Genomic DNA, 14017 nt, shown 5'->3' with positions numbered 1-14017 from the left:
TGCCAGTAGTGCTGCCAGCTTATGTCTCTTTCTCTCTTGAAAAGCATGTAAATTGTTGTATACAAATAGAGTCATTAATGGAAAGCAAGACATTGCAAATCAGACAATAGACATATCAATTAATCCCTGGGATGCACATGAGGCAATCAATTTTCCCAAATCCCAAATCAATTAAAAAAAAAAAAAAAAAAGGATAAAGAAAAACAATTTGAATTCTCACTCCTTTAAAAAGATGGGTATGGGAGGAGGAGAGAGAGGGAAGCTGGTGTGCCAATCCTTCTCACTGTCTTCACTATGTTCTGAAATTACTAAATGTGAGCTAACTTGCAAAAATTGTGAAAGACAGATACTGTGTCAGTGGAAAAACTGAAGTTTCAGATTAAAATGTCTAAAAAGAAAAGAAAAGAAAGAGAGAGGAAGAATGTGGCAAGTATTAGGAAACTTTTGGATTTCAGTCTCATACATGCACAAGGTGCCTGCACTGGGAAAAGCAGCAATGTTTCTCTTTCTGTGCCTTTTTGTGCACTGATGGAAGTGATGTCCTACAGCATTTCAAGTCATTTATTGAAGTTTGGTGGTGGTAGTGGGAATGTTGTTAAGGGAAGTAAAAAAAGCAATGTCCATTTGAAGCTTGTCTGTGAACTTTGCATGAACCGCCAGGAATAATGTAGTGTGATGACAAGCCAGTTATACCTTCCACTAAATTTGCTGTCTGGAATGAACTGAAATAGTGTTTGGTTTGTGTAATTACGTCCATCTATCTTTATATTCCAGCGGCATATCGCAAATTGAAAATACTAAAAATTGACTGTTGGTTCTGATATTTAATGATTGCCAAAGACAAGACGATGATTTATTGGTTACTTACCGATGTGACACATTTGCATCTTATTAGACGGAGATTACTATTCCTTAAAATGCGGACGAGGCCTGATCATGTCTGATGGATTGATTTGATTTGCAAATGTAATCAAACTAATAAGAGGGAAAAAATGAGCAATAATGCCTTGTTTTTCAACTGGCAATCACTCCCCTGCCAACAACGCTGATATCCCTGACTAAGCAGCCTTCACACAGTCTTCTTGTCTCCTCAAATAAACAAAGGGATGCAAAGAGCCTGATAAGAGGATAACGAGCCAAGTATGGATGTAACATGGAGACTGTACCTCAGCACTGTACAAATGTATCAGTGGGAGTACCAGGATAGGACTTACTGTGCCTTCAGTCCTTAAAAAGCAGTGAGCATAAAGCCGAAAAGCAAAACTCAATGATATAAAAGTCTTTACTGAGTGAGAGGAAAAAAACTTCATAAGAAAATAAAAGTGGTTTTAAATTAGGGAACCCCAGGAGAACACTCCTCACCAGTACAAAAGTTACAGAATAAATACTTGGAATTCCTCAACCTGATGGGACATTAATTGGGGAATGTAGTTTGGATAATATGATTCGAGCAATTGGAATCACTGTAGCCACAGCATCAGAGGCATGCTGGATGATGTTTTAAAATCCTCCCAAACAATAAATGTAGGCTTTCTGTAGATTTTTATCTGCACCATATTGATAACATAAACAGTTAAATAATATATTTCACAATAAACATTCTATCATTCTGGCCAGATGCTGATGTTTCTGTAACGGCTGAAATATGGTTCTAGATAAAACCAGACTCTTATAGTGCTTACAGTAAATGACCCTAATTCTCCACAGTAGGATTCTCTTCCTTTTTAATAATAAAAAACTTTGTGCAAGGAATTGCACCAAGGCCCCCTCCCCCTTTTAAACAGAAGTGGTAAGTCAAGAAGAAGGCAAATAATAAAGCTCAGAGGTACACACAGGTTTCAGATTGTGACCTGCATATTTAGGGATTGATCCAAAGCACACTGAAATCAAGGCAAGTCTTTCTATTGGCCTAAATAGCTTTTCATACAGAGCTTTACTAAAGAGGGACATTTGAGTGTGAATGTTGACAGCTGAGGAAGTGATCCTACAAATATTTGGGAACACAGAGAACTCCGCACAATGGAAGTGTCTGTGTAAATAATGTGATTGTACTACTTAAATATTTTCCAGACTGATTGCTAATTTGCTTCACTAAGGGATATTCGATAATGTAAAAAAAAAAAAAACTTGCTTTAGGGAACAGCTATTATGAAGTGTCAGGTTAAAAACAAAGCTGAATATATAGCTCCAATTACCATGCTCAAAGACCTCAAAATATTTTCATAATTTAAAGTTTTACAGCTCATGTAATTTATATTTATTTTAACAGTGGAAAAGCATCCCGGTCAAATTCCAATTAAATAATTACATTTTGCCTACCTAAAATTCTCACTGCATTTTTAATTGGGTAGGACACACTTCACTGCTTCTCCTAAATTGTTTAGTGTTGCCATTCAGTATATAAATAGCTACCACTTTCTACCACGGAGACAGTACACTTCTCCGCGTAACTACCGATGGCAAATTCTAGTTCACCTGTGTTGGCTGTAGCACTGGAACTCAGGAGACCCACGGCAGCCTGTGTTCCTATCTTCCCGTGTCATAAGCTCTTTTTAGGTGTATTTTTTTCCTCCAAGCAGGTTCTCTGAAAGTCATTGATGCTGGCTGATTACGGTGATGAGTATGCAAATATTCCCTGTCAACACCCTCTTCTCTTGACTTTATGTCCTGAAATGCCCATCTGAGCCTCTTGTCAGACACTGCCCTCTGTAGGTTCATGATACTGATTGAATTATCCTGCAGAATGTTCATCCCCAACTCTACCTGCATTCCCTGACTAGTGCCTTTCTGAAGCACCCTGTTTCCAGTGGCCTTTTGATTACAGAGACCATGGCGTGCTTCATATATGAGGATTATAGTACACAGTAAGTTACTCATCATTGCCGAAGTGCTAGGTGCAATCCTGCCATCACTGTGAACTCCAAATTTGTGCTGAATGTATTAGGCAGTGTTCAGCACAAATCATTAATGGTGTCTGGAAATCGGTTTGTAACTTGCAAAGAAACTCTTCAAAATAGACTCCTGCCAATTTCACTGAATAAAGATCATCTGGAATTCACAATGCATAGTGCATGTTAAATCTGAAGATTCACTGACACTAAGCAATGCACTCCTGAATCTACAAAACAGTCAACTTTATCTCTGGGAAACTTCAAAGTAGTAAAAAGTGAAGGACGGGCCACAGAGGAGAATGACTTTCTACAAGAGACCGATATGGGGAAGGACTCAAAATTCTCACAGCAAGTGCAGTTAATTGATGGAAGACACAAGGGTCATGGTAACTTCCATATGCTACCAGATATAGCTTGAATCAAGCAAGTTCGGAGTCCAATGCCTGTTCATTAAGGCAGGCACAATGCTATAGTATAGTTATAGGAAAATCTCTTGGCTAGAAATGCACCCTGCAACCTGCTAATGTCATGACATATTTATGTCAGTAAATGCAGATTCTTCTTTGAACAAACATATGAGCAGCAGCCCTTACATGCTAAACTGTTCCCTCTAATCTCTCCACCAGCTAGATGCACATCACGCACAGATTTGCCTCCTGCCTCTTCTCCACCTTCATCACAACTCTTTGCCACAGTGTTCTCATGCGTAACGTGTCAGGACCTTGTAAGTTAGCTGACTCTACTTTTCAAGTGTCATTTCCATTGAATTTGGAGCCTTCTGTGTCTGTAGTTGGATCTCATTTCAATATTTGATTTCACCTCAACTGTTAATGCAGCTGATTGAAACTGATGGTGCACAACATGGCAGATAAAAACATCTTGGGGAGAAGGTTCAGAGCTATACTGTGAAATTTCCATTCGTCTATAATACACGCCTCAGGAGCCTGGGCTGGAAAATCCTTTGGGCAGACCAACATATTGTCAGAGAACTTTCTCTTTATAGAACATGTTTTCAAATGAAAGGAAGGTTCACTGTTTTTTTCTTGCATGGAAAATTACCCAAATATTTCTCCCTGCTATACAGTATTAAACTTGGAGACAGTTAATTAAAACAACATGAAAAAATGACTTAAAAGTTACGGCCAAGTAAGTGCTCCATCTAAGTAATTAAACAGAGGAGCATTCAGTATCTGCATTCTTTGGATTCTGTGTCTCCCATGTTTCTTGGGATTCTTTCTCCACACATAAATGTGTATGCACACACACATGTATATGTGTGCATAAATTGAGCATTGCACAATAAAAAAAGCTTACTAGCAGTGAAGACATGAGTTCATAAAGCTCTTGCATGATCCAGCTGATGCAGAAGGCGATTACTGCAGACTCATTTTTAAAAACTGCTGATTCTGTTATCAGGCTGGATCGAGCCTTGCCATTACATCCCAGGTGCTCCCCTGCTATCCCTATACTATATATATAACCAGGCCCAGGTCACCATGTGCCCTGCCAGAAACGTGCTGACTGGCTAAGGGGGCCTTGCAATTCAGGTAATTAATCCTATTCTAATGTAGGTTAAGCAGGTGTGAAGCCGAACTCATCCAGAGAGAAAGTAGAGGCATCCTTAGAATTACAGTATTTAACTGGTCTCAGCTGACTTTAGGAAACTAGACCATCCTGTGCTGCTGACCCAGTCATACAGGTCTGCATACCTGTCTGCTCTAAATCCAGTCTGAGCAACTGGCTCTTTTTTCCCTCCCGTCTCCCATCCTAGATTTACAGTATCAACACAAACGACTGAAAAGCTGCTTTTTCTTCCCCACCCAGAACAAAGTAAATATATTTTTGTTGGAGGCTAAGTTAGATGAGTAAGTCGCCTGTTTAGTTTAAAATGGACTAAATGGTTACCTTAAGAGAGCTATGTTTACTTCTGCACTCCCAGCATCTGCTATGATCCTTTCACAGGCCAATTTAAATGACATGTAACATTTATGATCTTATTTCCAAACAAAGCCTTCAGGAATTCTAAAACTGACCAAAAAAATATCTCTTTGGATGTTCTTTATATTCTGAATCTGGTTGAAAAAAGCCTTATTTTTCCAGAGGAGAGGAGTCCCACAAATACAGAAGTGAACATAAATGATAGCCTCAGTTCTGCATCATTTGGCTCTTCTGCAAATTCCTCACCTAAGGAATAACATCAGGATTTGTTCCAACTTTCTTACTGTGCTTCTGAGCAAGGCATCTTCCTGCCTTGTGGCCCTTGAGGTATCAATTGTACAATTAGGGAAAGATTGGAAAAGGAGACCCTCTCAAAGACTATTGCAGAAGTTTAAATTCTTTCATACAGTACGCTCTTAAACTGGCAGTCTTTTCATATGCTTGGCAGTTGAACTAAATTATGGGGGGTGGCAGTGAAATGACTTTGAAGAGATAAGATGCCTGAAAATCTAATGTGCCCAGCTATGTCCTGTATGGAACTCCAGACACTGTCCCACTTGCAAAAGGCGATTATTGCTGAAGTCTCAAATTCAGCTTGCTTACAGAAAAAAAGAGAATGGAGACTACAGTAAAATTAAAAAGGTTAAGATACATTTAGACTTCCTACCCTCTGGTTGTAAGATTAATTCCTTGTTGGCTCAGAAGAAGGAAAACTCTTACTGAGTCATATGCAATTTACACAGACCTAATCTAGTAAACCCGTTTGTCACACAAGAAGTGGGTACAAAGGTGAGTATTGTCCTTTAAGTGGAAATACTTGCTTAAAGCTCGATTCTGCACATTGCTGCAGAGTCCTGAGGTGGTAAGTACACACAGGGGACAAAGAAAACTCTCAGCTCCAACTGACATACTGACTGCTGATGGGGGTTTCTCCCTTCGGGGCCAGATCCTTAAACAACAGAGGCTGGCATAGCACATTTGACATGTACACCCATGACGACTGATCCTACCAAAGGCTCTTGGTCTGTCTCTATGGATTAACTGGGCAAACTACCATATGTATTTTCTTTTAGAAATTCTTGTTATAATGCCTGATCAGTGAATAAGACCAAACCATTTCTTATGTCTTTATTTTGCATCTTCTTACACTCCACCTCAGAAAAAACCCAGATGTGCTAACGGATCAGATTCAAATTTTTTTTCTTTTTTTCCCCCTCCTTTATTCTACTCAGCATCACCTTCGAACACTTTTAAATATGTAACAGTGGTTTCTTGGCCTCATGGTACTTCAGTAACACAATGTTTGCAAGTAAGGAAGCAGGCTGTGTACGTCAGCCTACAAGTCATCCAGGGTAATACAACATTCTTGATTTTGCTAGAATAGTTGGGAATGGCTTCTACATCTTTTTATACTCTTGCATTTAAGAATCAAATAATAGCCATTTTTGTTTACAGAAAGAAAATGAAAAGCACTGGCATTCATTACTGTTGATTTGCTCTCTTTTTATTAATCATTTCTTATTTTTAAAGGGCCACAGGAGTGAACAACATAATGCAATGGTAGGAAGATATTTACCAATTTAGCACCTCATTATAAAACTACTCAGAAACCTCTTTGTCTCTCGTTTAACATAATAATTATTAGTGGCAACAAAAGTGGATCCCACACTTGCACCATGATTAGCAAGTGATGAATTTGGGTTGAATATATTGCATTTTGCTAAGTAAACCTTATTATAGCCCAAATCCTCAGTCTAAAAAATATCTAATTTTAAGAAAATAATTTTCCACTCCTGTTTAAATGCATGTTTCCAAATTAACCAGTGATATTCTACAGAAAACTACCTCTTTTATGCTTGAAGTCTCCAGCTGCCACACAATTTATATCTCTTTCCTCCCCTCTTTGTTTTTCAGCCATTTTCCCTGAATGTCAAAGTCAATTTAGTGCATTTCACTTTGCTGAATAAATCAGAGGCGAAATCCTTGCTAAAAGTGAAAATTTGATTTGCTAAAAGGAGCTTAGGGCAACTATTAATCAATATATCCAGAGTGTCAAAGCTAAGGCCATGATAGACATGCATTCATTTGGAGATTGGTTGAGGCAGATAAAGGGGGACACTGGGAAAAAAAAAAGTGCAACAGCCAGACAGTGTAGTATGTATGTTGGGGGCATGGGTGGAGGGAGAGGACTTGTTTAAAAAAAAAAAAAAAAAAAAAAAAAGACAGCTGGAAGGAAGAGGCCAAGTATTTGTCTGTGAATAAAAGGTGAACAGAGAAATGAAGTCATTGTTTAATTCTGATCTTGAGAGGATTTTAATGAAGGATTTATTATTTTTTTAAAAAAAGTGAAACATAAGAATTAAGCCAAGTTCTTTTGTTACCTGTTAATTCAATTTTTTGTTTTTGTTTTGCTTTTGGTGATGTTTATTCTGAAACAAGCTTTTTCAACAAATAGACAGGGATTTTAGTCAAAACTAGCAAGAGTTCCAGATACTTTTTTAAAAGTCTTACTGCACATTTATTTTATATTAACATATAATTTACAGGTGATGAGATGTTTATATGCCTGGTGTTATATTCTTTTTTTCCCCTCAGTTAATTTAATGCTAGTAAAAAATGCCAGAAGTGACTATCCTGGACACTAAAGTGCTCTTTTTACCCCAGGACATCTATGTCTAGCAGTACTAGAAACCTCCTCACCTCTCCGTTGCTGTCTCTCTCAGTTCTGAACTGGAACTAGTCTCTTCTGATTAGCAGACACACTGATGGTGCGTGCATCTCTAGTTGCACACAAAGCCTACTCTTTTGTACTGAAATCAGCTGAAATTTTTCCACTGACTTCAGCAACAGATCCATCAAGAATAGTCTGCCATCATATCTCAGGTGGACATATTAAATACTTTTAAAAATAAACAAACAGACCTTTCTGTAACTACCTTTTACCACACTGCAGATCCCTGTTTTGTTTTGAAAAGGCTAAGAGACTGTGGACATGTTTATTCATGCATTATACTGGAAATCCTACCTCTTCCTCCCTCCCTTGCAAAAACACTTAAACCTTCTCCGTGATACTATTTTCAAAAAATGAGAAAAAAAAAAAAATCCCACTATTCCTAGCACTTCAAATGACAGGACAGATGAACTGCTAGCATTTTAGGCACACTGCTGTTCCATTCTGCTCAGAGAAGCTTGAATCAACATGGTGATCTAAACACTGGCAGTGTCAGGCAGTCCATCCATGTTAATGCTCAAAAATAAAACTGACAGTCAAATGCTGATTTCCCACACTGTACAATTTAGTGACAGAGATCAAGGAAGTCAGTAGTTTTTGAGAAACCTTTTGGCTGGAATCTCTACCTGTAAGGCCCAGGGAGTGGTCTGCCTCAGATCACATATGTCATGCAAGTTGTGAGTTCAAGAGCATTTCCATCACAGGAAAAGTATGTCTGATTTTCATAATTAGTGCATGTGTGTAGAAGGAGTTAAAAGAAGAGCAGATAGTGGGCTTTTGATAAATACAAGGCAAAGAGAACTTGAAAAGTGTCCAAGATAGCACACTGATATAGGGCAGGATGTCCTGGTTCTCCAGGAGGCTCAAGTTATTATCACTACAAACCTCTTAGGCAGCACGAAACAGCTCATAGTCCATTCCATGTTACATGAGCAGTAAACACTCCATTTACATGGCCACCTGTCTGTGGAGTGACTGGCACCCTGTGATAGGGGGCGATAAGACAGCTGCGGGAGTCCTCATGTTGTCTGAAACCATCCTGAATTCAGCTAGCAGCACCAGAGACTAGAGAAGGCCTCAACCTCAGCAGAAGCAAATTTTACAGTAGCAAGCAGCGTGGTACAGACATACAGGAAGACATCTATTCCCCTTGCAGAGCTCAGATAACAATCCAGGATTTGGGCATAAACAGGATTCTGGCTATAGCTACAACGTATGTGATTATATGCACCAGGCAGTTCCAACATATGATTTCAGTCTGTCTTCAAAGTCCTACTGACGTGAATACTACCATAAAGTAACATTCAGCACTTTTTCTCTGTCATTCAAACACAGGCTGTATGTCCACTAAGATGGAGATACATAAACTACGTGCGTGAGAGCAGGTACCTATATACCTAATTCGTATCTGCATGGATGTACCATATATGTATGCTCTCATGCTTTCTTAAACATTAGCTTTCCAAAAGTGATTATGGTCAACTTTTTCTCTGTACTTTACCCACATGGGGTGGTATTTCTGAAACAGATGATGAGAAAAGGGCATTTTAGAAATGACAACTCTGCAGCAAATCACGTTCTTGTTCAGTATTAGAATGCTAAACTACACCCCTGAGAGCTGCTTTGGAAAGGAAAGCTTAAATATTATATTGTCCTCCACAAAGAGTATGCCGGAACAATAATGTTTCATAAAACATTAACATTAACACTAAAATATTCAAAACATCCTTGGATTTGCTCCATCAAAATCATGTCCCCCCCTTTTTTTTTTGTTAATACTAGTACCAGTGGCAGTACCAATTTCTAACTATTCCCTTTCTTGAACACGGTTACTGCTAGCAAAACAGGGACACAGCTGAAGACAAGCAGGCTTATTTTACTAAATAATGTAACTAGTTATTTTTGATGTATTAGTCTGATTTACTGTTTCCAAACAAATTTTTCATTTTAAGTGCAAAAAGTTGATTTCTATGGTCTGGTTGATGTTTTTTATGCATGCAAATTTTTAGAGAACATTTTGTCTTTAGCTTCCTGTTATGCACATTTTTAAGAGCTTAATGTTTCCTGCTGCCACTTAATATGAAAGAACATTGCACATTTTTGCTGAATGTCAATGAGATAGTTACATTACAGAAATTGTGCCTAAATGACTCTGATACTGTGACTAGGTATCAGCAGAATTCCACCCCATACTGGAGAAGAGTTTAATTAATATAATGCAACCAATATAAAATGGAATCTCCCCAAAATACAATGCAAAGGGTAAGAAACTCAACCACCAGCAAATATTGAATTAAGCAGGGCTCTCTTATTTAAAAGATAAATAAAATTTAAAAGAATAATAATAAATATAAAATAGCAAAGTCTTGCAGAGGTTTCATAAATACATTTACAATTTATTTAGGTCAGTTAATAGGCGTTTTGTCTCATCAGGCAGGAGACGAAGCAGCACTGGCCTCTCCCTAAGCGCCTTCAGTATTTTACTAACAAAGTTACAGTACATCGGAATATTTTAATCTGACACAAAGAACAACAATAGATCTGACTGCTGGGCTGATAATCTTCTTATCACACCCTGTGAAACCTAGCTCTAATATTTGACTGAGCCTCCATTACTCGGCAACACATTCTAAAAAGGCCAACAATGGAGAGAGAATGAAGTGGAGTGTGGAAGTACCTCCATATCTACATAAAAGAGATTAGAGGCGACAGCGTTCCATTTTACAGCTCAATCATATTGTGTTAGCATGCGCTTATCCGAGCGCGGATGAAATTGAAAGAGAAATAAAAAAGAGTCAGGCAGATAGGAACCAGAAAAGCGAGGCATGAGCAATTTCCAAGGATATAAAAGGATGCTAATGGCGGGGCCCTGTCATTCTTAAAAAGGGCTATTAGGGCACCATCATCTGTTCTTGTGCCCTTACGCTCCTCTAACTAAAGTCAAGCATTTCCTAATGCCATTGTGATCTTTTTCTTCTTCAGATAAGACATGGTCATGTTTCATAACAACACACTTTCCATTTATTTGATTTATAAATGCAAGGAGACTAATTCTATTTACTGATAAAGGCTTTCCATATATATTTTTCTTTCAATATTTCCTTTTGTAGATGGCATAGACTTTTTGTTCAGTAAAATCAACTATTGAAATGTTTCCAATAGCCCAAAAATACTAATGATTTTATGAAAGCGTTTGAACTTTGTACAATTTTAAAACATTTTTTTAGTCTATGACTGCAATGGGAAGTGGTTGGCCAGGACAGAATGCACATTGCATTGTTACCTTTTTATAGATAGTCTCATTAAAAGACTTTCTGTTAGAATAGCAAAAACATTATTTTGGTCTCTTCCACAAAGACAAATTTTACTTTGAATTCTAATGTTTTACAGCTGAGATCTTTATTCATTATTAAGCACCTGATATATAAGGGCCTTTAATTACACTGAACCTTAAGAAACCACTATAGGAAAGAAAGATTTGCTGATTGCTGCTTTGCTGTGCTAGGCACAAATTCACTACTGGTATAATTAATTGATTCCAAGAGATTTACACCAAGGGTTTACTTAGTCCGCTAAGCTACAGTGAACTTTTATGTAATTTGCACCCTTTTTCTAACTCATCCTGTTTCTAATTCTGTTATGTTTCTGCCTACAGTCTCATTTGTTAGCTTAGAAAACACTCAGCTAGCACCAATCCAGGCTCTTCTACAAGTTTTTTGGTGCCAGACATTAGCTGAGTGTAGGCAGTCCAAGTTCAGCCGTACTCCATCATTCAAAACCAAGCTACAAAAGCTCATCACATTTGCCCTTTAGCATGTCAAGCCCTTTTGCTTTTTGCGATCAAATGCCAGACAACAAGCACAGATTTTATCACTGCCCTCTGTTACCAGAAGGCTTATAAAAAGATTATCTTTATTTCCTGGTTGTTTTTTTGGTTGTTTTTTTTTTTTTTCCTTCTCATTCCTAAATGGAGTCAGGTGAGCAAACTTAGCTAGTGTAGCTTTACCACAGCAGGTGAGTTTTTTTGTTTGCCTTGTAATAAAAGGCTGCCTGATGGCAGAAATGTTCCTCAACTGGTTCAGATCACAGACTTTAAATATTCAAGGCCAGTTTCCAGCATCCGGTACCTCTTCCACACTAACCAAAGCCATCATTTTAAAGGCTGCTCAGACTCATCCCTCTGCTCTTCCTACTCCTCCAGCCAAATCAAAGCTACACAGCATATTCACAAATCAAACTGACAAAAGCTCCCCTGCAACTACTATGGAGCATGACTTGACTTCGTTGAGAGCTACTCTATTTTGGTTAAGGTGATCTAGGTATCTTCCAAAGATGAAACTCAAACTCACCTATTTAACTCATTTTGACTTAATTTCGGGTGCTTTATTAGCAACCAGTGTAAGACAAAGTAGCTCCTATAATATAGAGTGATGTTTAAATTAGTTTACAATTTGCTTGGGCTCATCTAGAACTGCTCTGAACAAAGCCATTCAGAAATGTCAGCTGTGTTCCTAACCACTGTAACAAATTGTTGCCTGAACGCTGCACACCTAATGACTTCAAATTAGCTTCACTGCAATATTGCCTGACAGTTCGTTACGACTGTTAGCAACATAGCTGGCGTATCATGACCAATAAATTGGTTTCAGTGTGGGCTGGGAAAGGGACTTCCATCAATTTGATTAAAGAAATTACTGTAGCATTCAAAGCATAAAGACAAACTAGTTTAAGGAGACAGAAATAAGTTAACTGTACCAGAAAAACATTGCTTGTGATACAAAAGCTTGTTTATATGCTATTTGTGGCACAGAGAATGACTAAATTTCAACCGTGTCACATACCGGCAGTTTTAGCGTATGTAGGTTGTTGTCCCTCATCTGAAGAAAAACAACAATCCATAAATGTACCTATTTTTTTATTACTGTTCTTTGTTAGTGTTTATAGTTATCAAAGATGACCCAGAAACACGTACCAGAAGAACTGAAGCCTTGTGCTGGTCAGCACAAGGGAAAAAACCGCCAGGAAGACTATTTCTATTTCTTTGTGATTCCTTTTGATACTAGAAATAAAATATATTTAACTTTGATAAACAAACAACTGACTATATACCTATTAAGGTATCCCAAAATCACATCTAAAATGAGGATGATGTATTACTCAGAGGAATTAAAGGTTATCTGTTCTTATGCTCAATAAGGCTCCACTATCAAAACTAGAAAACTAACGAGCTGATGAAAACACACCAACATGTTCACTCATCTGCTGGACTAGAAAAATACCTTAAGAAACAAGAAAAAAAGGCAACCTTTTTTGTGTGACTTCACCATTTGTGAAAGGTGACAGGTGACAACCCTGGAGACTCTCTATAAGTTTGCCTGCTAGCGCACAGAGCAAGCACAAATACCTCAGCATTTGGCGGGGGGGGGGGGGGAAGCAAAACATACCTGAAATGTTATCTGAAGAAATTGCTAATCTTCTGAGAAACTGCTTTGGATGACTCCCACTCTTCTTGCTAACAAGATTGCCAGTCAGCCTTTATAATATCAACACACTTCTGTGATGTAGACCATAGTCTATTTTATGCAGACCAAAGAACTACTAAGCTATAAGAAGAGAACTTTTGGTACAATTCAGTTCTCACTCACAGTAGCTCATTCAATGAAGAGAACAATTCCTCTGTGCCATGCCAAAATATAACTGAATTTTTGCACCTCCTGTGGTCAGGGTAAGATAGTGCTGCATTTATGTAATGTAGAACCAGACTTACATTCAATACGGCTGAATCAGATGAGTACAGATGAAAGGACTTAACACTCCCTTCATACCAGGCTAATGCTCTGGATAGCAAGGTAAGTTCATCTTAATAAAAGTAATACACGAGAAAAAATCATTCACTGAGCAGCATGTAAAACTTATTAACATAGTAACACTCATAGAAACAATAATACTATTTCCAAAGTACGATATATTATCATCTAACATATGTCCTACGTGAATAATCCAAAGCCTTAAGAAAACTTTGTGCATTGTAGTGAGAGAACAAATCATATTTTTTACTGAAACAGAATAACCCATGCGATGATTTCTGTATGTCATCTGTTTGCAATAAATACTGTATGTACCTGGAATATGCTTTGCCCATCCAATGATCACCACCAGTTCTCTGTCTGCCAGGTCACAAAGCGTGGTAAGTGCTTTGATGTCGCTGTCTGGAACAGTAGGGTCAGGCATAGCATAGATCTTCTCTGGTTCAGCCACCAGCAAGTGGGAGACAATCTTGTTATCTGTAAAAATGGTCCAGAACAGTACAAGATCACCAGTAGCATCATTCTACTTTTCAAACAGATGGCTCATATTTCTAAGTGCGCAAGAATTTGTCTTAAAATACTGGGCCCAATTAAACCTTATTGTAACTTCACTGGCTTCTAAGTGGTTACAGCACAAACAAATCTCATCC

General features: G+C 38.0%; 1 protein-coding gene across 13 annotated transcripts in view; it reads right to left on the bottom strand.

Annotated features, from left to right (window-relative positions):
* Nucleotides 1-14017, bottom strand: part of ESRRG (estrogen related receptor gamma) — a 408226-nt gene that overhangs the window by 35201 nt on the left and 359008 nt on the right. For all 13 annotated transcript variants that reach the window (XM_074817905.1, XM_074817904.1, XM_074817911.1 and 10 more), the window contains one exon: nt 13683-13844. In XM_074817905.1, the coding sequence (XP_074674006.1) occupies nt 13683-13844 (162 nt within the window). The remainder of the gene's footprint in view (nt 1-13682; nt 13845-14017) is intronic.

This window comes from Strix aluco, chromosome 3 (genome assembly GCF_031877795.1).
Source record: "Strix aluco isolate bStrAlu1 chromosome 3, bStrAlu1.hap1, whole genome shotgun sequence".
Lineage (NCBI taxonomy): Eukaryota > Metazoa > Chordata > Aves > Strigiformes > Strigidae > Strix > Strix aluco.
This window is presented reverse-complemented; position numbering and strand designations above follow the sequence as displayed.